Source organism: Oreochromis niloticus, linkage group LG3 (genome assembly GCF_001858045.2).
Source record: "Oreochromis niloticus isolate F11D_XX linkage group LG3, O_niloticus_UMD_NMBU, whole genome shotgun sequence".
Classification (NCBI taxonomy): domain Eukaryota; kingdom Metazoa; phylum Chordata; class Actinopteri; order Cichliformes; family Cichlidae; genus Oreochromis; species Oreochromis niloticus.
The window spans coordinates 35312476-35335629 of NC_031967.2; the positions used below are offsets into that span (position 1 = coordinate 35312476).

General features: G+C 39.5%; 2 protein-coding genes and 1 long non-coding RNA gene across 6 annotated transcripts in view; 2 read left to right on the forward strand and 1 right to left on the reverse strand.

The window, feature by feature from the left end:
- Positions 1-23154, reverse strand: part of LOC100708740 (butyrophilin-like protein 2) — a 94673-nt gene that overhangs the window by 7207 nt on the left and 64312 nt on the right. The window contains exon 1 of one of the 2 annotated variants that reach the window (XM_025902188.1): positions 11078-11304. The exons of the other annotated variant lie outside the window; for it this stretch is intronic. The gene's annotated coding sequence lies outside the window, so the exon portion shown is untranslated. Of the gene's footprint in view, positions 1-11077; positions 11305-23154 lie in introns of those variants that run through there. 2 annotated transcript variants of the gene reach the window in all.
- LOC112843527 (uncharacterized) lies at positions 6-6504 on the forward strand. Of its 2 annotated transcripts, XR_003215945.1 has the most exons (4): positions 16-194; positions 1141-1889; positions 2589-3041; positions 4713-6504. It is a non-coding gene; the product is annotated as an uncharacterized LOC112843527 (long non-coding RNA). The 2 variants fall into 2 exon arrangements; XR_003215942.1 differs by having other exon boundaries at positions 6-194; positions 1141-3041.
- Positions 15955-21342, forward strand: LOC109198942 (uncharacterized). 2 transcript variants are annotated; one of them, XM_019354287.2, is made up of 8 exons: positions 15955-16109; positions 16965-17020; positions 17336-17385; positions 17492-17842; positions 17926-18012; positions 20728-20805; positions 21069-21203; positions 21287-21342. In XM_019354287.2, exons 3-7 carry the CDS (start codon positions 17343-17345, stop codon positions 21194-21196), a joined length of 687 nt encoding a protein of 228 aa, XP_019209832.1. In that variant the 5' UTR covers positions 15955-16109; positions 16965-17020; positions 17336-17342; the 3' UTR covers positions 21197-21203; positions 21287-21342. The 2 variants fall into 2 exon arrangements, with proteins under 2 accessions (XP_019209832.1, XP_019209831.1); XM_019354286.2 differs by lacking the exon at positions 15955-16109 and having other exon boundaries at positions 16881-17020.

Below are 23154 nucleotides of genomic sequence, written 5' to 3' on the forward strand. Positions count from 1 at the left end.
CATCAGTCTCTGTGGTTTCATTTTTAACATAGAGTGAACACTCTGTTATCATCTCTGCACATTGTCAACAGCTTACCAACAAATAACTCTAAGGATGTGGAAAATAAATTTAATGAGGTTAGGATAAGTTAATGCATTTCACTAGAAATACATTAACTCTTCTGGTTCACGTTTGTAAAAGGATTGATTTACAGGTGAGTTTACTGCAATGATATTTTCATAATCTATAATTCAGACTACATCTCGATTTCAAATGTCAGCATTTATTTTTCCATCTTCAACTTACAGAAAAAATGTCAAGTATTGTTCACAGTCCTTTCAGATAGTTTAAATAATTCAGGTGATATGAGGTTTAAACTGTTTGTGTTTCATGTTTGCACAGTTAATAACAGTTGTCAAAAATCTGTAATAGTTTAAGTGCACAATAAGAAATGCAACATTGTTCATTTGGGTTCCTTTAGGTCTTCAGAGATTTGTAGAAACACTTCTACAAAGAAGCTGCAGTTTACATTTTACCATAGTCAGAGTCTCCATCTGTTTATCTTTAGAAATTACATTTGGATCAACACAGATGATTTGAGTGTTTATAGATCCTGAAGCACTTTAAATAATCTGTAGCCAAAGTATATTCATGTTTAATTGAGTTGCTATTACAAAAGAAAAGAAAAAATATGTCACTGTAGATTAAATGTGTGAAGAAAATGTGCACTTTTTTTTAGTGTGTTAGCACCATTTTCTGACAGTAAGAAGGCTGTGAATTAGAGATATCAAATTATTCTTATCTCCCTAAACACAGAAATGTGTTCAGTATACACGGCCATCACCACACGCCCACCCTCTGGTCATGACTTATTAACTGGGAGGACGAGAAACTCCTTCTAGTTTCAACTACCTTTACTTGATACAGAATGAACTGTACTCACGTTTAAACTGTCGTTATTACCCATATTCATGTTATCTGCAGTAAAGTGAAGCATCACTTCCTTTTCCTGAGAGTTCATAACACATCAGAATAAAAACTTTACACCTACAACTTAACTATAACCAACAAGAAAACATGGTGCAGATAAGTTACACATAACAGAGAACTCTCCAGACTCAGTTTTGATTGTGACAGTTCTTTCTTCATTTCCTCAACAGGGAGGTTTGTTGTCAAAAGGATTTCCAACATCAAAGAGGCAGAGGAGGAGGAGGAGACCATTAACATCAGTTTGGACAGTCGGATCCAAATGGATATCTCTCTCATCAACTGGATTTTTTATTTTACCAGTTGGATAAAATGTTATATAACTACACACAGTCTGCAGGATGGGTTCAGTGTGATAGAGACACTCTGGGAGGAAGAAAAGTCAGACTTCATCTGCACAGAGTCACAGCTCAAGACTCTGGAAAATGCCCGCTCCTTAAACCATTAGGAAAACAAATGGTCGAGCAGATAAGACTTTTTCCATTGCTTTTTTTCTTGGTGGGGTAGTTAAAGGGTTAACTGCTTACTGTCTGCACTCATAAACAAAGGTTTACCATTTTGTCTATGACATTATCTACAGATGAGTCGGAAGGGAAAAAAAATACTATGTGCAGTTCTTAAGCCTGAGAATATACTTCACAGCTTTCGCAAGTATTTGTTGACTTTAGCGCTGCAAAATGTCACAGTTTTGTTTCATATTATCTGTGATGGCTAACTAAGACAGAGTACATCCTGGACAGCTCACTAGTTCCCACACGGCCTGCGCTTTTCTGCCAGCCGAACACACAAACACCAACAGCAACAATAACCAGGACCCAGTGCAGACTTTTTATGTCGGTGAGGCGTGATTGCGGATGCCGTGCAGGTGCATCCACCTCCCCTGCAGCAGCACCGCAGACCACGCCCCCCCACAGGCATAAAGGTATATTTGATGTTATTTTGAGAAGTGGTGTAAATTGACATTGTGAGCTGTAACAGAACTCTGTATTTTTATTTTATTTATTTATTTATTTATTTTTACATTTGTACATATGTGAAGAAACTTAAATATAACTGTTTGTGTCTCGAAAAGAAACAGCAGAAATTTAAATAACTGCTTTAGGTAGTCTGCATTCAGTCAGTTGTGTTAATGCTAAACAACATGTTTTAAAATAAGAAAAAGATTAAAGATTAAAAAGCAGAGAAGCTGACCAGTCTCTGTAACTCCCTCTGTTTTACTGCTTTTATCATTTTCATTTGACTATTACAGCCATGTCATGATAGTGGTATGGCAATTCAATGCTGTTTTGCATTTTAATTTTCGCTGAAGGAGAATTCAGGACAGATGATTTACAGAGCAGGTGCCAGGACAGCTCACCTGGTTGAGTCAGCAGTGTGTGCACTGCAGGCTAAAGCCCATCTGTGTAGGGGCCTGGGTTGAAGTCTTTCCCAGACCATTTCCTGTCTGTGGAAAACAACATTATACTCACAATGATTACCTTGTGTCCAACTGTAAAAGATTTACTGCATTAAATGAAAGTGTGACATTACGGTTTTACTGAGGTTTTACAGAAATTTGTTTTGGATTATGTATCAGTTCTTTATATCTACTTACTGTATACTGTCTCTTTCAATCCTGCAGCTCAACACTAGGATGGAATCAGCATCAATTCAGCTAAACCCAAGAAAATTGTTCAAGCAAAAAAATTGTAAAGTCAGCTACATATCAGTGAATCAGAACAAAGACAGCAGCCACAGTCCACCTGATGAGCATGTAGCACTTCAATCTAGTGACATCCTATAATGACACAATAAAAGCAGTAAATCACCAAATGTGTCCAAGCCTTTCATTTCATAATAAGAGTGACAGGAAATATAATGAATGTCAGCTCACTGTTTAGATTTAAAACATTAAGACACCACAGTGCTACCACTGAAAGTCATGAGGATCTGAACTGTAATCAAACACGTCTGAACTCTCTGCTGTTCAAACCACGAGGGCGTGTCAGCACCTGGAGTCAAAGCATAAAAATCCACAGAGGTCACACAGAAGAAAGTGAGCCGCAGACTGAAGCATGGTGGTGATCAGCTGTTGGTAAGTTTCAAATTATTTCAGTACAGAGGAACCATTTTCTTAAATATATGCAGAATGGTAATATTTGTTTTCTTTGGAGAAGCAAAATCTTCATCAAATTATTGTTTTAGTCTTCCACAAGAGTCAGCTTTAAAGTTTCCTTCTTGGGTGTTTAAAGATGATTAAGATTAAGAGACTATTTCACAATTTTAAGGTCATGACTTTCTTTATCTGAAAAAACAAAACAAAAAAACCTAACTTTGCATTAAAACACATTGACGCTTTTGTAAATGCGAGGCTCATATCACAGCCAGACAGGGGAAAAAAGAGAACTTAACAACATATACTTTTATCTACTGTTACCTTTCCTACACTGTTAGTCATCGTATAGTCATTAAGAGATGATTGTGGTACAGGGGAGATCTATTTTTATCAAGATTGGTCTCCTTAAAACATCCAGAGTAATGTTAAAGATGATTGAACCCACCTTAAAAGTACATTTTGCTGCAGGTACATGTAAAGCTGACCTCAGGGTAGCAACTATGAGTGGTGTTGAATTCCTGCCTTGCTCCCAAAACAAACTGACTAAACAAAACAGGTCTGAGCCCTCAGTGCATATTAGGCTTGGATGGTCACTGAAACTTGTTGAGACTCTCACAAATACTGCAGTGATACCAAAACGCACATGGCCTTCATCACGTGACCCAAAACAAGCGAGGGACAAGTACTCCACCACTGTAACCACTAAAAGTAGTTAATTTATTATTTAGTTCTGCGCATGCTTGTTGTCATTCCTGAGTTTCAAAATTGTGAACTGATTTTTTTTTTCATGCTGATTAAAGTACTTACTGTTGATTTGTTGTATTTCCAAGATAAGTTTTAAATCCCCCAAACTTGCCATGAGCCCTGCAGTCAGATGTTCATCACAAGGGTTTAATTTCAATATTTTAAGCATATTTTGGGTCTAATTAATGCTCACTGAAACAAAACAGAACATCCATCCATCCATCCATCCATCCATCCATTCGCTTCCGCTTATCCTTTTCAGGGTCGCGGGGGGCGCTGGAGCCTATCCCAGCTGTCACAGGGCGAGAGGCGGGGTACGCTCTGGACAGGTCGCCAGTCTGTCGCAGGGCCAACACACAGGGACAGACAACCATTCACACGCACATTCACACCTAGTGACAATTTCGATTATCCAATTAACCTATCCCCACAAGCTGAATGTCTTTGGACGGTGGGAGGAAGCCGGAGTACCCGGAGGGAACCCACGCAAACACGGGGAGAACCACAACATCACACTGGAGTGGACGTTCACACCCACAGCTGACAGATTCACAAACTCTGCTTCCATCATGTGTCAACACATGACTAATTATAAAACCTTTGGCTTCTATCATGTGTCCAATGGTGTTGAGGTGTCAGCATCTTCAACTGTCCAGACTCAGGATTGATGACTCGGGTCTGTACCTGTGTGAGATCATGGTGGATCATGGTGCTGGTAATGAGAGCCGTCACCTCAGCGTCACACGTAAATTACTAAGGAGTATTTGTATTATTTTTATTTTTTTCCTTTTTTCTTCTTTAAATATGATTTCACCACTGAGGATATTAAGGGCATTACTGTCTTTCATAACAGATGCATAATATATTTTTTAATGGCAACACATATCTCTGTGTGTTTTACAACAGCAGCTGATCAACCTCAGAGACCGACACTGAGTCCTCCAGAGAGCTGGAGAAGCATGAGTTTGTACGTTGGACCGGGGCTGGGAGTAGCTGCTGTAGTTTCCATGATTATTGGAAAGGAGAAAAAGCCACGAAACCCAGCAGGGAGTGCCTCAGAGAGACAACCCATCAGGACTAAGGGGACTTTTTCTGAAGGACCTGCTTCCTATGAGGACACATCATTTCAGATGTACTTATAGACATGAACCTCTCTCCCAAAAACATCTGTTTGAAATGTCAGACAGCAATTTATGATCTAAAACAGAAAACTGTAGTTTTTCTGTTTCATTATGTTTGTGCCACACTTGGTTTGACTGTTATATAACTCCAGCTGTTTCCCCTGATGTGTAAAGAAAGAAACGATGATCAAACATTTACTGTTTTATTATAAATTTCATTACATCTTTGACATTCTCATTTAATCCCCATATTACTGTTTTAAGTAATGGTAATGTTAAACTTGTTTTGAATCCCACTCTATCTTGTTTTGAGAGATCAAGGAATTCTTTCATGTCCTAACTGACATGGATATGGTTTGGTTAGTGTTGCTTTTTCATTTTGTTTGATATTTATTGTGTTGCTTAGGGTGTTTTACCGAAGCAGTTTGCAACATTGGTTTCAATAAGTGCCATAAAATAATAATAATGTTAATGATAATGATAATAATAACAATAATAATAATAATGATAATATATTTGATTGGATACAGTGAAGTGGTGAGCTTATAGCACCATCATCTGGCCAAGAGGGTGAATTTCACTTAGTTCCATAAGTGGAGGAAAATACTTATTTTCATGGATATTTTTCTTTCCCCATAAAAGCAAATCAATCCATGCCTAAATTATTTTGATGAAGTTCTTGTTGCTGTTATGCTCCTCCTCTATAATGCATAAAGAACTGTATGTTGTATCTTCATGCAGGAACAACATCTCATATTGATCTCAGAATCTGTTTCCAGACATGATTTGTGTCCTGCAGGCAGCGTCTTGAAATCTCAGTGTAGTTCAAAATTTAGACTGGATTTAAAACAAGAAGAAAGCATTGGGCATGAGACATGAAATTCGTCCAGTTCACGAACTCCAGCTCAAAGAAATCGAGTTCATCAACCTGTGTGTGTTGATTTGAGAAAGAAATGAAATAAAAGCAGCAGCAGCAGTTTAGTTGGAGTTTGTCGAAACCATAAGTTACAGAAACCTGCAGCAGAATTTTAGAGAATGAAAAATCGAACCATCTGCTCAGCTCATACCTTTCTCTATGGAATGTGCATGTACCAAAGTCTAATAACAACTGTTGTATGTGCATAAAGAAAGGACTATTTTCTTACTGCATGTTTGTTATTGCAAATCCTGTAAACCACGTCATTAATAAAGTTTATTGTTGTTTGTAAAAACAAAAGGGTCGTGACAGTGTGCTCCTTAAAGGAACACATACACTTTGAGGAAACAGGAAGCAAATGAGGTGTGTTATCTGCCGTAACAAAGTCCAGTCCCTACTGTCAGGATTAAATAACAGCACATTTCCTTCTTTGGTCTTGTTGACTCCAGGCACTTGTTAAAGTTTAACCACTGAATACAGCTGATGGGAAAACAGCGTATTTATAGGCTAAATCCTCTGGTGGATTAAAGGCTGTACAAACTGAAGAGAGCAGAAGTTGTTTTTTGTTTTTTTTAAAGTTCCCATTTGGTGGCAGGATGAGTCCAGCTTAGAAATACAGGACACACATGGGAGCATAACCTACATCATCATCCTTTCTGCAGTGATACATGAGCACATAATATGCACTTCATATCACAATGAGGCTTTCTGGTACTTCAAACAGACATTACGCTGTCTTGGATTCTTGAACTTCAGGTTTTCTGCCTGATGCTCTGACGGCTCGTCCGTATAGAAATGGCTCCCATGGCTCCCTCTTAGCCCTGCTTTTAGTTTCTCTTGGTGCAAATCGACACCACAAAGCTCCTGTTAAACATTTAAATAAAATTTTTGTATCTTCTCAGCCGAGTATGACATCTTAAGGCACAGAAGCGATTAACCAGTAAAACTGCAAGGCCAAGTAAAGCTGTCAGTTCCAGTCCCAGTGCAGTGTAGAGGACCGTCCTCTGCATCCAGGTGTGTGCTGATGGAACAGCAGCTGCTGCAAAGGAGAGAAAAATGAAGAGAGAATATTTTGATATCATTGGTAGCTGTTGGCAGCTCCTGTTCTGAAACATCATAAAGAAACAACAAAAAACTTTGATAACAACTGGAGCATAAAGAACTCGATGAACAATAAGATTACTGACAGGCCCTGCTGCTCTCTTATATAGCAGAATTGATAAATATGAAGTTAAAGGGAACCAAGAAGTCAACTGTATATCAGTACAGTGACATATAACCCCTTTAACCTTGGGTGTTGAACTCCAGGCCTCGTGGGCCGGTGTCCTGCAGGTTTTAGATCTCACCCTGGGTCAACACACTTGAATCAAATGATTAGCTCATTACCAGGCCTCTGGAGAACTGCAAGACATGTTGAGGAGGTAATTTAGCCATTTGAATCAGCTGTGTTAGATCAAGGACACATCTAAAACCTGCAGGACACCGGCTCTCGAGGCCTGGAGTTCAACACCTGTGCCTTAAACATTGGAAATGATAATTTCTACTCTTTAGTCCAGCTTAAAAAAACCCAAAATACCTTTAAAGGTTCTGACATGCAGACACAGTATCCTTCAGGCAGAAAAAAATACAGCTATTTGCAGACTTTATGCTTTGAGCATTTGTATTACTTCGATCTTTAAGGCAAAGGCAGGAGGAAGTTCATCTCATTTTGAATCTTTATAAAAACAATTTGTACTGTTTTTATATATTTATGCTATTTTTAAAGAACTGTTATTCAAATGTATATTTAGCATAAAAACAGATCCTATTATGTTTTTTTTAGGAAAACAAATATTCTTTGTTGGTTTCTGAATGTCTGAATGGAGAACTGCTTTAACTTTCTTACCGTGTATGCTGAGTCGACAATAATCAAAGCCATAATCATACTCGGTTTTCACCTCACACAGGTACAGACCCGAGTCATCAGTCCTGAGTCTGGACAGTTGAAGTCTGATTCGTCCTTCTCTGAGGGCGTCTTTGTCACTCTGGACTCGTCCTGAAAACTTTTCATCCTGAGACTCTGACACCTCAACATCATTGGACACATGATAGAAGCCAAAGGTTTTATAATTAGTCATCTGTTGGCAGATGATGGAAGCAGAGTTTGTGGAGTTGTCAGGGTTGGTGGTGAACGTCCACTCCAGTGTGATGTTGTGGTTCTCCTCTGCCTGATAGGAGGTCTGTGTCACATTGACTACAAATGATCCTGTTGAGGAGACAGAGAGGGAAAGAGAGGAGCAGACACACTGAGAACTGGAACAAATCTGTTGTTGAGCTTTATTTGGAGTTCATAAAGTGAAGCTGTAAACTAACCAGAGACACATGAGGTGAGGATGATGAGCAGCAGGATCCTGCAAATCATCTTCTCCCTGTGAGAGGAGACAGAGGTGAGGAGTCATCAACACATGAGGTCAAAGGTCAGTCAATACAGCAGGAAGAAGGAAAATCTACAGTCTGACTTCATTCACTAATTACAACATCTGATCCTGTTCATGATCTTGTTAGAAGTAACGTTAACTCGGTCACCAGGTGCTGAAACAAATATTTAGTCTGTTTACTTCAGTAGAAGTCAGAATCCTGCTTATGCAACCATGGAGCAGCAGGTTCAGGGTGTGGTTTCAGGGGAGGCTAACCCGCATAGCTGTTTATCATCACCTGGTCATGCATTCCACATTTCAGTAGGTTAACAGGACCTGACAGGATTGGTGTGTGGTGTGAAGCAACAAAGGTAGCAAACGCTGCAAAGAAATATAGCTCGACTTTGACTGTGTGCTTCAGGTCCTTCTTGTTAAAGTAACATGTTAGCATCAACTTAAAAGAAAACTCCAGGACAAAGATTATTACAAAAAAAGTCATTAAAACAAAAAAAGCACTTGAGGTAGGTTTGGAAAAGCAAAAATAAATCAACACTTTCTAGCTTTGGCTTCTCAAGTTCGTAGAGACTCAAACAGCCACAGAGCTATTATGATGTCACTCACCACAGCTGTGCAATACATCATTCCCTTCAGCCTCTGGGAGAAAAAAAATGTTACTATGGCCTTTTAAAGGCATCAGTCAGTGGCCAGTACATGGTAGGGATCAGCAGATAGATCGAACTATTAATATTAATAGTATCCATGTCGACACTGGTATTGGTGTCAGATCGATATGAATGTGATGCGATCGATGCGGTCATTTCTCTTCTCTTCGTTCAATGTGTCTCCCATTTCAAAGTGATCGGTCATCACTGAGGCCCTCATGTGATGAGTGAATAACTTTTATGCTTAGAAAAAATGTTTAAATTATAAGCAAAACTGAGCTGCAATGAAGATTGGGAAAGCTGGGACGTATGTGTCAGAGGTAATCAATTCAAAAATCATCATCAGGCTGTCACACAGTGAGTTACATCCGCCGACAGGTACAGTGGGAGGATGATATCAGGAAGGGGGTGAGGGTAGCCCAAATGGAAAACAGCTTATCCCTAAATCAGGACCCATTTATTCTAGTGGGCAGTGTTAGTGCAGATAAGGGGAAGACACCCTGGGTGAGACAGACTCACTTTGTAGCATAAGGCAGGTGTTCTCATCAATAACACAGACATGAGTTCATCAGGCTTCTGTGTGTTGATTTGACAGGCAAATGAAATGAAAGCAGCAGCAGCAGCAGGAGCAGCAGCAGGAGCAGCCTGCTGCCACAGCTTTAGTTTGACTCTGTAGAAATCCAAAGTTAGATTTTAGGAGCAGAAACCTGCAGCAGAATTTTAGACTTTTCTTTTATTTCTGCTTCTAAATTATTTTTAAAACCATAACAACTGAAAAACAAAACCATCTGCTCAGCTCGGGCTTACTCTGTGGAGTTTGCATGCCCCGCCTCCCCTCACATAACACTGGATTCCTCTCAGTTCTCAAAAGGATTAGTATTTGTTTTCTGTAATATTAAAGGATAACAGATGCATGTACATAAACAAAAGACTATTTTCTCACTGCATGATTGTTATTGCAAATTTGTAAACCACATTATTACTAAAGTTAATTCTTGTTCTTGCTTCACATCTCAGTGTCGACACAAAAGGGTAAGGGCAGTGTGCTTTTTAATGCAACGCGTACAGTTTTAGGAAACAGGAAGTGAATGAAATGTGTTATCTACTGTACTGACGGGACATTTCCTTCTTTGGTCTTGTTGACTCCGATTATTGAATACAGCTGCTGGAAGAACAGCATATTTATTTGGGGTAAAGAAAAATGTCGTTTCACTCTAGCTGCGGTCCTTCTCCCACAAATCACCTCTGACACTCGTCTCCACCCACTCCACCCTTCCTGCACGCACTTCCTCGCTTCTCTCGTCTTTCGCTTTGGATGGTATTTAAAACTCATCTACCTTCACTGTTACATCCGCCTCCTTCTCATTCACACACACTGACTTACTTCTACTGGCTTTCATTCAACTTCTATCCAGAGCATCCCTCCACCTCTCTTCCACCTGCTCTACTCTTACTACAGATCACTATGTGGTCTGCAAACATCACAGTCCACAGACACTCGTGCCTGACCTCATCTGTCAGCCTCTTCATCATCACTGCAAACAAGAAGCTCTTTCTTGGCATGAAGCCTACTGCTCACTGATCATCAACAACTTTTCCCCATATCTTCACGGTGTGGCTCATCAGCTTGAGCCACCTGTACATCACCCTTGTTCTTGGAAAATCAGCACATTTGTTCTGGTTTGCCCTCAGTGATTGTGTTCAACAGTCAGGTCAAAAACTCCACTGCTCTCTTTCTCTCTCTCTGCCAGACATCTCCACACCTGCACAGGTTTGCCATCTGGGCCACGTGCACTTCCACTCTCCATCCCCTTCCCAGCTGCCCTCACTTCCTCTTTATTAACACTTTGCGTTTCCTGAATCACCAACCGTCATCCATCACTCCTCCCCCACCTCTCTCTCATTTTTCTTCATTCTCCTCAAAGTACCCCTTCCAACCTCTTCAACACCACCTTCACTCGCCAGCATATTTCCACCTCTATCCTTAATCCAAACCTGTTGCACATCCTTTCCTCCCCAAGCCAATCGATGCAAGTCCTTTTTTTTCTCTCCTTACTGAGACGATCCAACCGTTTAATGAATGAATAAAAAGACAGCGTCCTTCAGAGCAGAAGTACAAGAGACTGCAGGTGAAAATGACCAAGAAATCACCGAGAAACAGCGCTTACCCGCTTACCCTGCGATGACTGTGGACAGGGCACCGTGGGAATAAAACTCTGGTGCTGCTGAGCGAGTGAAGGACGGAGCTACATCCTCACAAATGAAAAAAAGGAAACACACAAATAGAGCACAAAAACAAACTTCATGCTCCTACGGTTTCCTCTATCAGATATACCGCTGTCGTCTTCAGTGAGCCGGGGCAGTGAAGCCCCGCCCTCTGTAAACGTTGCCTTCCCAGCTACCAATCAAGTCATTCTTAATTCGACTGAGTTTTTATTTCTTTTTTCCTCTTTTTTCCTCCGCCTTTCTTGATATTCCGGTTATTTAGATATCACAAACTCACTGTTAAGCTTATTTTTTATGACAGATACATGAGCTAAAATTTTATTTTTATGATATTTTTCGGTCTGACGCTGGAGATGCAACTTTAAGACAGTTTTTACACATCGGGGAAGACAACGTGTCCATGTGCTTGTATTCCTGTGTAGTCGAAAGGGTTAACTGTTGTTATTAACGCGAGGAAGAGTTCGGTTTGCCTTTGTCAGTGTTGTTTGCGCATCACTGTAATGCGGACTGTGGGGACTGCCGTCATCTATTACAATTAAGCTGTTTTCGAAAACATCCGCACCCACAATGTTTGTCTAGTGCGCGTGAGACATATAACAGGTCCTGCTGATCAAACCGGCCGATCAAATGCCAGTATTCGTCGTAACTGGCCGATAGTGTGTAAAGTTAACTGGCTTTAACCGGTTTCAATTCCTTTAACCCCTTATTTTTCAGGTACTTTGGGTTTTTGATCAAACTTATTCTTCAATGTTTTGGTTTTTTTTATTTGATTTTATTTACTATCGGGGTTTTTATTTAGTCTCTAGTGTTAGTTAATTTTGTGGTTCTGAATTTGTTTGTGTTTTTAGTTTACTTTACTCTTAGGTTTTGATTTATTTTTGCTCGGTTAAATTCCCTTAAGCTATACTAACAAGGAGACTGTGTCGTGTTTGGAAACACGGCTCCAAAGTATGTTTGGAAACACCCAGGTCACGTGATGGTGGTTAATTGCGGTTTTGGTGCAATTCGCCAGGTGGCCTCGCTTACCTGCTGCTTCCAGGCAGGTGAGGCGCCTGCAGGATTAACTGAGTCATCCTGGCTGAGCCCTGCTGTTACTGTTACTGTTTAATCGCGACAGTCCATTTCACACTGACCAACAGCTTTTCAACCTGAGCAAACACATTCAGAGGTTGTTCAAGGAGGTTAAAGAAACTTGGCTTGTATTTGTATAGCGCTTTACTAGTCTCTAAGGACCCCAAAGCGCTTTACACATTCAGTCATCCACCCATTCACACACATTCACACACTGGTGATGGCAAGCTACATTGTAGCCACAGCTGCCCTGGGGCGCACTGACAGAGGCGAGGCTGCCGGACACTGGCGCCACCGGGCCCTCTGACCAACTTCATTATTATTATTAGTAGTAGTAGTAGTAGTAGTAATATATTACTGCTCTGGAAACCATATCTGGTACATGATGATTTATTCATATTGAACCTGCATGTATGAGATTTCACGTCACAACAGTTGGAATAATAAAAAAATAATATTAATATTTTCTTGAGAATTAGTACGAATTAGAGCATGTGCAATTAATGGATTTTTTTTTTTTTTTTTTGCTTTTCTGCAGGATGAATCGTCCTTGAGTTTCTGACTGAGCAGTATGTGGGGGAAACTCAAACATTAAGTGCAGCTGGCTGAAGCGGAAACAGCATGGACTTTGTTTCCTGTTAGAGGATCAGGGTCAGGAAAAGGGATGTCAGGGTTAAATAGTTTATTATTCATAGAAATCCTGCTGGACATGGGGTGTATATGCGTGGTGTGTATGTGTGTGGTAGAAGGAAATGTCCAGTGCACGGTAAGCCGCGGAGTCAGCAATTAAATCGGAGCTGGAAAGGCAACAAGTCCTGTGACTGTAATTAACTTCTTCACCACCAGGTGTCACTGCTGGGTTTCCCAACAGACTTTATAGAGCATTTTCTACTGAAAGTTGGAACAATAGAGAAAAATAGAACTGAGAAATGTCTGCCTCTTTTATTGTGACACTGAAAGTTTCTTTTCAGATCATTTAATAAATTTACAGCACAGAGCACCTCTGTCTCTCTCCATGCCAATATTTATTTAATGACACTCTGCATTTCAGTGATTGGATAGTCTGTATTGATCTTTACAATCCACAGCAAAAACAATAATGAGATCAGATATTGTTTTATTCCTGACATGTGTGTGCGCTGTAAAAAAAAAAGACTCTGGTTCATAAAAGAAAATGTTATTCCCCGTGCCTCGCCTGCCTGGAAGCTGCAGGTACACCACCTGTTTAAACTTGAGTGAAGTCCCAATACCGCAGTTAGCCATGGTCACGTGACGTGGGTGTTTTGACCCACACCTTGGAGCAGTGCTTCCAAACATCTTAGCTTAGAAAGCTCGACACAGTGTGGAAATGTCAGTACTGAGCACCCCACCCAAACTCAGCTCAATAGTGCTCAATAGTGAAGCTAGTGCTTCATTACAAGCTCCTCTGTATCAAATCCTGCCTCTGCTACACTGACTGTAGTCTATCTATCTATCTAGATATAGATATAATATAGATATTGTTTGAATAAACTTCATTTGAAGATGAAATTGAGGTTGTATCCGTGTCAGATTTTCCATCAGTACAAACAAAAAGCATCTATTCATGGTCCAGTTTGTCATGCATACAGACGCCAACAGGAATTTTAAATCAGCAATTACACAACACCTTGAAAGCAAATTGGTGACAGCAGCGCTTACAGTACACATGACTGCAGCCTCCTCAGGCACCAGTATAAGGGACTGAGTATCCAGCAGTATCTAGTATGTTGTGTGTTTCAGGTTTGTGACCTTCACTGTTTGTGTGTGTAAAAATTGCTCCATACTGTGAATTTAAGAACCCCAACATGAAATATAAGCTGAGATATGAATTGTCATCTCTCTGAGTTTTTTGTAACACCTTTACCCTCCTCTCTGTGCCTTCAGTCATTTGCTGTCATTTGCTGGGGAATCCAGAGACACGACAAAGAGTCAGGGACTGGTTTTAGTTTTACTGTCAGGTTAGATGCAGGTTTGCGATGGTGGGGTCACAGTCTGGTATGAGGCATTGAGCTTGAGGTCAGCTGAGTTTTCTTAGTGAACCACTTTTTGTAGTCATATGTTGTGAACATGAATAAAAATCTTGTCCGTTGGATTCTTGACTTTTTAGTTAACATGACCCAAAGTGTCCGGGTAAATAGGGTCCTGTCCAACCAGGTCTGCTCCTCGACAGGGATTTGTGCTCTCACCCTTATCATTTATCCCATATACAAATGTATACAAATATGTGTTAGGGTAAGTTTGAAAATAGGGCCATTTTAAAGTATGCAGACAACTTTCAGGCTGCTACAGGAAAATAGATCCAGCCACGGCCCAGTTCTTGCTGAGTTTGTCAAATGCTGTGATTAGTCCTGCATTCAGTTGAGCAAGACTAAGTCTAAGACTAAAGGTATGATAATTAATTTAAAAAAAAACCTATGATACACCCAAAGTCACTTTTATTGAAATTCAGATTGTGGAGTGTGTTCAGTGTCATAAATATCCTGGAACAGTTATTGATTCAAAGCTTCTTTTTAAAGCAAACTGAAAACAAGAAGCTCTCTCATGTTTGAGAAGGCTTTCTTGTTTCTACATTGATAAAACCACAATGATTTTATTTATAACTACCCTGCATTGAATCTGCTTTATGTTTTTCTTTGGTGGCGTAACAGGCTGATTGGTGAACCACAGCTGAACCTTCCTAATCTCTGACAGTTACAGCTGTTGGCTCGTTCAGTTTTTTACTTGACGGCTCAGATTCAGTTTCTTCCTTTTGGGTGACGGTTTTTGGTCCCAAAATGGAAATCAGCAAGGTTTAAAAAATAGCTTTGTTATAGCATCCATTGCTCATACAAATTATAGTTTTGTGTTGTTTTTCTTCGTCGTCATGTGTACTGCGTGCAACTGTTCAACTGTTGTCTGTTATAGCTGTATTAAGAGTGTGCATGTGAGGATGGGGGATTCATGACTGCAGAACAAATTTACCTATGGCTACAAATAAAGTAACCTGAACCTGGATTTTGTTGAAACAACACAGAATAAAATACATAAACTTCATGTCTTCAATTTGATTTCTGAGAATGTAATGGTTACACATAAATTCTACCAGCTGGGCAACAATTATAAACTGTCATTACTCCTGTTCTTACAGACAGAGTTATAAATAACATTAATGTAAATCTCTATATGAACACATTTTGCTTACAAAGTTTTCTAAACAGTTGTTGGATCCTTGAACACTTCATACAAATAAACCTCCTAAAACTAAGTAACAGATGAGACTGTAAAACTCAAATAAAGTGCGTAACAGTTTGTCAGCTGCTCTGATCCAGTTTTACTGCTGTGTTCACTGGTAGGGCGGAGTTATTGACCTTTAACTAAAACTGAAAGAAAAAATGAAACAAACAAAAATAAGCGGTCACTTACCACAAATGCCTCACCTCACTGATAGGAGAAGTGCTGAGTACATGTTATCTTATGTTCTCGTGGCTTGAAAGTAAAGCTGAATACAAATCTACTGAGAGAGGAAGTGACAACAAGAGTTTGCATTTGATTCTCTTGTTGGTTTTGTTGTGTTCCTATTTCATTTGAATAAATGTACCTGTTATTTTATGAGCAGGGTTTATTTATTTATCTTTAAAATGTCTTTGAGTGTAGGTAGTAAAGAAGCAGGTCCAAAAAAAATGACATGTCTGTTTTACTGTAATGTAAATGTTTACTCACAGTCTGTAAAGCAGGGTGTGACTGGAATTAGCAGTTTTGACACTTTGTGTTTGTCACGTGTCTGAATAGACAGGTTTAACAGTGAGCTGAAACTTCTTCTTTATCTGAAACATTCAGGCTGTTGTTTTTTCTTTCAGCTCATTAAGTCAATCAGAAAGTGGACAGATCGCCGGTCGCTCTCCTACAAACAAGTAAGTAGACTTTAAAACATCCTGTGTGAACGTGTGTGCTCTTGTTGTTTATTTTTTGGTGCAGGCGCCTTTTAAAAAAAGACCGTATGGTATGTGGGCAGACCATGATCAGTTTCAGGCAGCGTCGGAAAAGCAAACAGGAAGTAAACAGGGCACACTGGTGTCTATAGTGCCACTAATGCTTAGGCTATAATAATAGGAATAATAATAATTGTAGTTCTATTACTATTATTGTTATTATTATGTTGCTTTGCTTTTGTTGTTTATCTGAATTAACGACATGACACGGTAAAAACATAAATAAGGAAACTTAAAACCAACACAGATCCCTTGACCTTCATGTCCCTTTGAGGCCGTGTTGACCTCATTTATTTTTCTCCTGACCATCGACCCCGCTAATGTTCAGCTTCAATTCAATTCAGTTTCATTAATATAGCACCAAATCAAGACAACAGTTACGTCAAGGTGCTTTATATTGTAAGGCAAAGACCCTACAATAATATTAAATAAAAAAAACAAACAAACAGTACTGTACTGTTTATAAGATTGGGGAAACCTGCAGTCAGCTGAGACTGAAGAAGTCACTTGCATGAGTGACGAAAAATTTCTCCCACTGAAAACGCCACGTCCAGATGAACGGAATCAACTTTTGGAGAAAACAGAGAAAACTGCAACTATTATATGACCTTCTATGAGAAGTGTTTTGGCAACAGTGGAAAGGAAAAACTCCCTTTTAACAGGAAGAAACCTCTAGCAGAAACACAGTGAGCGTGTAATACAGGTGCATTACAGTGTCACTTTAGCGCACCCAGTAAAGTCAACATGAAAAATTTACATGTTCTTCCGCGTTCGTAGAGAGGAGCTAATGGTTCGTAGAGACACCTGCCACAGACGGAGAAACGCAAGGACAGGTAGAAAACTCAGCCTAAAAACATCTGAACATGTTATTGGAGTAACACTGAAAAACACACTTCACTCTGATGTCAACAGACCATTTTCAATCTTGTTGCTGAAACATGCACAGAATTATGATCATGGTTTGGATCATAGATGTACATTAATTCATGTGCTGGTTAGCTGCACAGAAACTGTGTCTGTGTATGTGTGGGGAAATCACTCAGTGGTTTTTAGCTAATGAAAAATGTGAAATATTTCACTTTTCTTTTTATTGTCTTTTTAAAAAAAGTTATTTATTAAAATGTTCTTCCTCTGATTCATTCTCACAGAGAGAAGATGATCAGGATCCTTCTGTTTCTCAGCCTGGCGTCCTCTGTCTGTGAGTGTTCACATTTAAACACAGTTATCTTTTGATAAATTCAAATAAATAAATAAATAAAAATGATAAATGAACACACAATAATGAGGTGGTGTCTTCTCAACAGGGACGTTTGTTTTGAAAAGGACTCCGACTGTCTTTGAGGCCAAAGAGGACGACAACATCACCATCAGCCTGGACAGTCAGCTCCAAGCTGACGTGTCTCTGGCTGACATGATGTGTGTTTTCCACTCAGACGTCACTAAGATTTTGTTTAAAATGATCAGAGGAGTGGAGGACTCTGAATCTCAGGATGAGCAGTTTGCAGGACGAGTTCAGACTGACAGAGACGCTCTGAGAGGAGGACGAATCAGACTTCATCTGTCCAGAGTCACAGCTGAAGACTATGGAAGCTACAGGTGTGACGTGTCTGCTGACTACGACAACAGCCTGAAGAGATGGAGGCTCGAGACAAATGGTACGTTGACTCCTTTATCTCTTTACGACTGGACTGTAGCTACAATGTTCAGATTTTCATCTAATTCAGATTTTCATCCTCAGAAAACTTTGTTTTGAGTGTGGGTCGAACCTCTGATGGAAACAGCAGTGATGTGTCACTCAAACCTCTGATATTTGGACCACCAAAAGGTAAATCAACAATCTTTATCCACAGTTCTGAGGACCCTTTTCAATACATCACACTTCAGTCGTCTAAAAGGTTTGGTGTCAGAAATTTACAGTGAATTGTGGAATTATTCTGTCAGGGGCTGTTTCTATGACACAGCAATTTGAGTGCTTTTTGTAAATGTGTGTTTTATTATAAATATATGTGTAGTTCTGGTGTTGCATTATTAGCTTTTAGTTGAGTGTATTCTACAGGGTGGGCCATTTATATGGATACACCGTAATAAAATGGGAATGGTTGGTGATATTAAAGTCCTGTTTGTGGCACATTAGTATATGTGAGGGGGCAAACCCCTCAAGATGGGTGGTGACCATGGTGGCCATTTGGAAGTCGGCCATCTTGGATACAACTTTTGTTTTTTCAATAGGAAGAGGGCCATGTGACACATCAAACTTATTGGTAATGTCACAAGAAAAACAATGGTGTGCTTGGTTTCAACGTAACTTTATTCTTTCATGAGTTATTTACAAGTTTCTCTTGGTTCACAGCCATTGACATGTCGAAGAGGTTAACACGTGAGGAGTGGATCGAAATCGTGTTGATATCTGGTGAACGCAGTAACCGGGTCATTGCAGCAGATTTCAATGCAAGACACCCTACGAGACCACCCATCTCCCATGCTACAGTCAGCAAACTGCTTGCTAAGTTTCGTGAAACTGGTTCAGTGTTGGATTTGCCAAAATGTGGACGCAAGAAAACTGTCACTAATGAAGAAACATCAGTGGCTGTCCTAGCTTCATTCAGCAAGAGCCCACAGCATAGCACTCGCTGCATGTCACTGGAGAGTGGCATTAGTCGAACATCCCTTCGACGGATATTAGCTACTCCAGCTACTGCAGCATCTCAGTGAGGATGACCCAGATCGGTGCACAGAATTTGCAGGATGGGCAAAACAAAAATTGGAACAGGACCCTCAGTTCACGCAGAAGATTTTGTTCAGTGATGAGGCAAACTTTTATGTGAATGGTGAAGTTAACAAACAAAACCATCGCTATTGGTCTGACACTAACTGACATTGGATGGATCCCTCCAAGACTGTTGGAACAACAACAGTGATGGTTTGGTGTGGTATATGGGGTACAACGATAGTGGGTCCATTCTTCATCAATGGAAACCTCAAGGCCACTGGATATTTGAAATTGCTACATGATGATGTGTTTCCCTCTTTATGCACTGAAGCTGGCACGTTCCCTGAGTTTTTCCAGCAAGATGGTGCACCACCACATTATGGGTGCCAGGTCCGAGCATTCCTAGACGAACAGTTTCCTGGAAAGTGGATTGGTCGTCGTGGGCCAGTTGAATGGCCCCCAAGGTCTCCCGATCTGACCCCCTTAGACTTTTATCTTTGGGGTCATCTGAAGGCAATTGTCTATGGTGTGAAGATACGAGATGTGCAGCACCTGAAACTACGGATACTGGATGCCTGTGCTGGCATTTCTGATGCCTGTGTTGCTATCGGTGTGTGACGCGTGGGAGAAGAGGGTTGCATTGACAATCCAACACAATGGGCAGCACATTGAACACATGTTATAAGTGGTCAGAAACTTGTAAATAACTCATGACAGAATAAACTTACGTTGAAACCAAGCACACCATTGTTTTTCTTGTGACATTACCAATAAGTTTGATGTGTCACATGGCCCTCTTCCTATTGAAAAAACAAAAGTTGTATCCAAGATGGCCGACTTCTAAATGGCCACCATGGTCACCACCCATCTTGAGGAGTTTGCCCCCTCACATATACTAATGTGCCACAAACAGGACTTTAATATCACCAACCATTCCCATTTTATTACAGTGTATCCATATAAATGGCCCACCCTGTAGTTTAGGTCCATCTATGTGCTCTTCTGTAAGTCTGTTCTGGTCTTCTCTAGTTAGTTTGTCATGTATTTTTTGTCTGCGTATTTCATGTTGTGTAGTTTGTGATGTCATGCCAACGTCTCTGTGTTTCCTGTTGTATTTTGAAAGTCTAGTATTCCCTTGTTCAGTGTGCTTAGTTTTATAGTTCCCCTGTGGTGTCATTATGTTCATGTGTTTCCACTTCCCCGATCAGCCCTTGTGTGTATTTAGCCTGTGTGTTCCATTCAGTCTTTGTCAGAGCGTCTGTGTTACCACGTCGAGTCGTAGAAATCAGAGCAGTCATAGTCTTCATAGTTGTCACTATGTTTTGTCACAGTTGTCTTTTAGTTTTCCCAGTATGGGTTCCAGTTTAGTTGCCACTCCTGTTTTTGCCTTTGTTCATGTTTACCAGCCTAAATAAAACAGCTCGCTTTTGGGTTCAAGTCTCCTCTCCGTCTTCTTCCCTGTCTGCATTTGGGTCCACCGCTTCACCACACCGGCGTACCCCGTCGTGACATATTTAAGTTAAAATTGTCTGAACTTCAACACAGGGTGACATCTCACAGGAAATACATGCTATAGATATACAATTTTAAATAACATGATGTACATAATGCAATCATTTATCTTTTGGGGCAAAAAAGATAAAAAGTTTTTAATGCTTCATTTATCAAAAAAAAAGCATAACAACTTACATTCATCTATTCACTAAAAAAAGTATTTTTGATTGATGTATTTGGTTTTGTCTTTTTATTACATCTACTTTTGAACCTAGTGTTTTTTTCTGTTTCTATTGTTTAAGCTTTCCTGTGTATACCTTTGTTTTATCTGTACAGGTTTTGTGTCTCTGCACATGATTGTGAGAAAAATAAAGGTGGACAAAAAGAAACCTTTGATTGCAGGTGATACTGAAGGTAATTCAGGATTTCCTTTGAAAGACGGTGGTGGGTTTACTCATTGATCAAGTGCAAAAAGATTTGCTAACTGTGGCATCACACAGCTTTCTTGCTGCACAACAAGCCCAGTTCTTACCCTTAAAGTCTAAATATAATGTTTAGTTTCCAGATTTGGTCCTTTTTGTATTTGACAATTGGCTGATTTCAGTGCCTGTACTGTTACGTCCCTTTTGGTGGCTTTGATCAAATTGTTTATTTTATGGTCTGTTTTCTTCACACAGGTCCAAAGCCAGCAGAAGAAAGGCCATGTCATGAAAAAATCTCATTATTTGTTCTGATGGCATTTTTAAATGTGGCAACTGCAGGAGTTGTACTACTTTTCATAAGAGGTCTTTGTAACCTGTTATGATGGCAAGGTACTCTGGCAAACTTTGGATCAAAATGTTTGACTCATTTGTCCTCATTTGATTTAGTCTGACTGTCCCGTTTATTGTTACAGATCAACACCACATGGAAACGTCCGCACTGTGTCTGTAATAAAACGACTTAAATCAACAGTGACTTCCCTGCCTGTTAATGTTGTGAATAATTGAGTTTTAATTCTACTGCTGTGCTTAAAAAATAAATACAAAAATAAAATAATATAAATAAAAGAAAGGGAATCTTTGCACCTGTAAGATTTCCTTCAAACGAGGAAAAAACGGAAAAGTCATATGTGATGTTACAACACTGATTCTTAGCTCTAAGTCATACAAATTATTTTAGAAAAAAAAACATCATAATAGACCCAGTGAGTTATGGTGTCCATTTCCCAAACACATGACATACTTTTTTTCTTTAAAATATATGTAAGTAAAGCAGATCATGGAGTCAACAACTGAAAGTTTCAATTATACTGCATGCACTGTTTTGTCACTGACTTTGGAGTACTCCCAGAACAGAAACACTAATTTTATCCACCCCATCTAGCGCTGCAATTACACTATAATTTTAGGCGATGGGCTGCATTGTTGAGTAGTATTATCTTTTTTTAATTGTTGATTTTGAGAATAAAATCTACATTTAAAGAATAACATGTAAATACTATTTTGCATGTGTTTTTTCTTCTGAACAGACACAGTTTGTCGAACAATATGTTTAAAATCCAACAACACTACATCAGATGTGACACTCAGATACCCGTTGCTGGGATAGGAAACCATTTTTGGAGATCCCCAGAAAACACAAAGTATCTCTTTGAGGTCCAACCCTACCTTCATTGTTCATTCTTATTTTGTCATGCCTGGCAATGCCAACAAATTTACCAATGCTTTAGGATTCACTGTCACATAACCAACAGGTGGCAGCAGCACCCACAGTACACATGATCAGAAACCAGTATGACAGGACTCCAAGGCCTGTGGTGCAAGGCTGTGTCCAACTTTTTATGAGCTCTATGCAAGATTCTGTTTGTGGACTGTGCAATTAAAAACCTGCAGAGAATGATAACAAAAGGTCAACAATGGGGCTCCTTTGTTGACTTTAGTCCATATGTTATTCTTGAAATTTAGTTTTTATTCTCCAAATAAACATTTAAAAAAACACACAATGTTACTCAATAACAGACACTGCATTTTCTTCAAAAATGATTATTTTAAATGTAAGAAACTTAAACTTAGTTTTTAAACAGCCCTGCTAAGATTGGCGACCTGTCCAGGGTTTACCTTGCCTCACCACAGGCTTACCCATAGGGAGTCATTTGATTTAGGGGTTGTTTGTGTTTTCTTTGTATCTTTGTAGGTTCTTTACCTTACAATATAAAACACCTTGTTGCTGTTATTTGGTGCTATATAAATAAAACTGAATTACAATGAATAGGGCCTATCCCAGCTACCCTCATGAGCCTGGTATGGACAAGTGGAAGAGAATGGATGGTTTTCTTAAACATGAAATGTAAAAACATAAAAATATCTCCCTTCTGCCCTAAGACAATAAATCAATAAACTGGGCCATTTTCCAGTTGAATGGAAAATAATTTCAATCATTACAGTGAATAAAAGAATGCTCAATATCCATATAAAGGAAGAAAGAACAACTCAAGATAGAAAGAAAACAAAATGGCATAATAGCTCAAATTAAAATATAGTAAACATGGATCTATCTTGTTTATTAAAGGAGAGGGTCTATTTGATAAGAATACTGATGCTGTAGTTGGAAATGAATCATATATAAGTCTCTATTCCACCAAACTCCTGCTTCCTGGCTTTTTCCCCTTTCAATTAACTTTAAGTGATTGAGTTCTGTATGCCTTTATCAATCTCTCACATTGTTGGATTTTTAACATACTCTTTTTTGCACTGTTGCTTCAGTTCATTGAGGCTTGCAGAC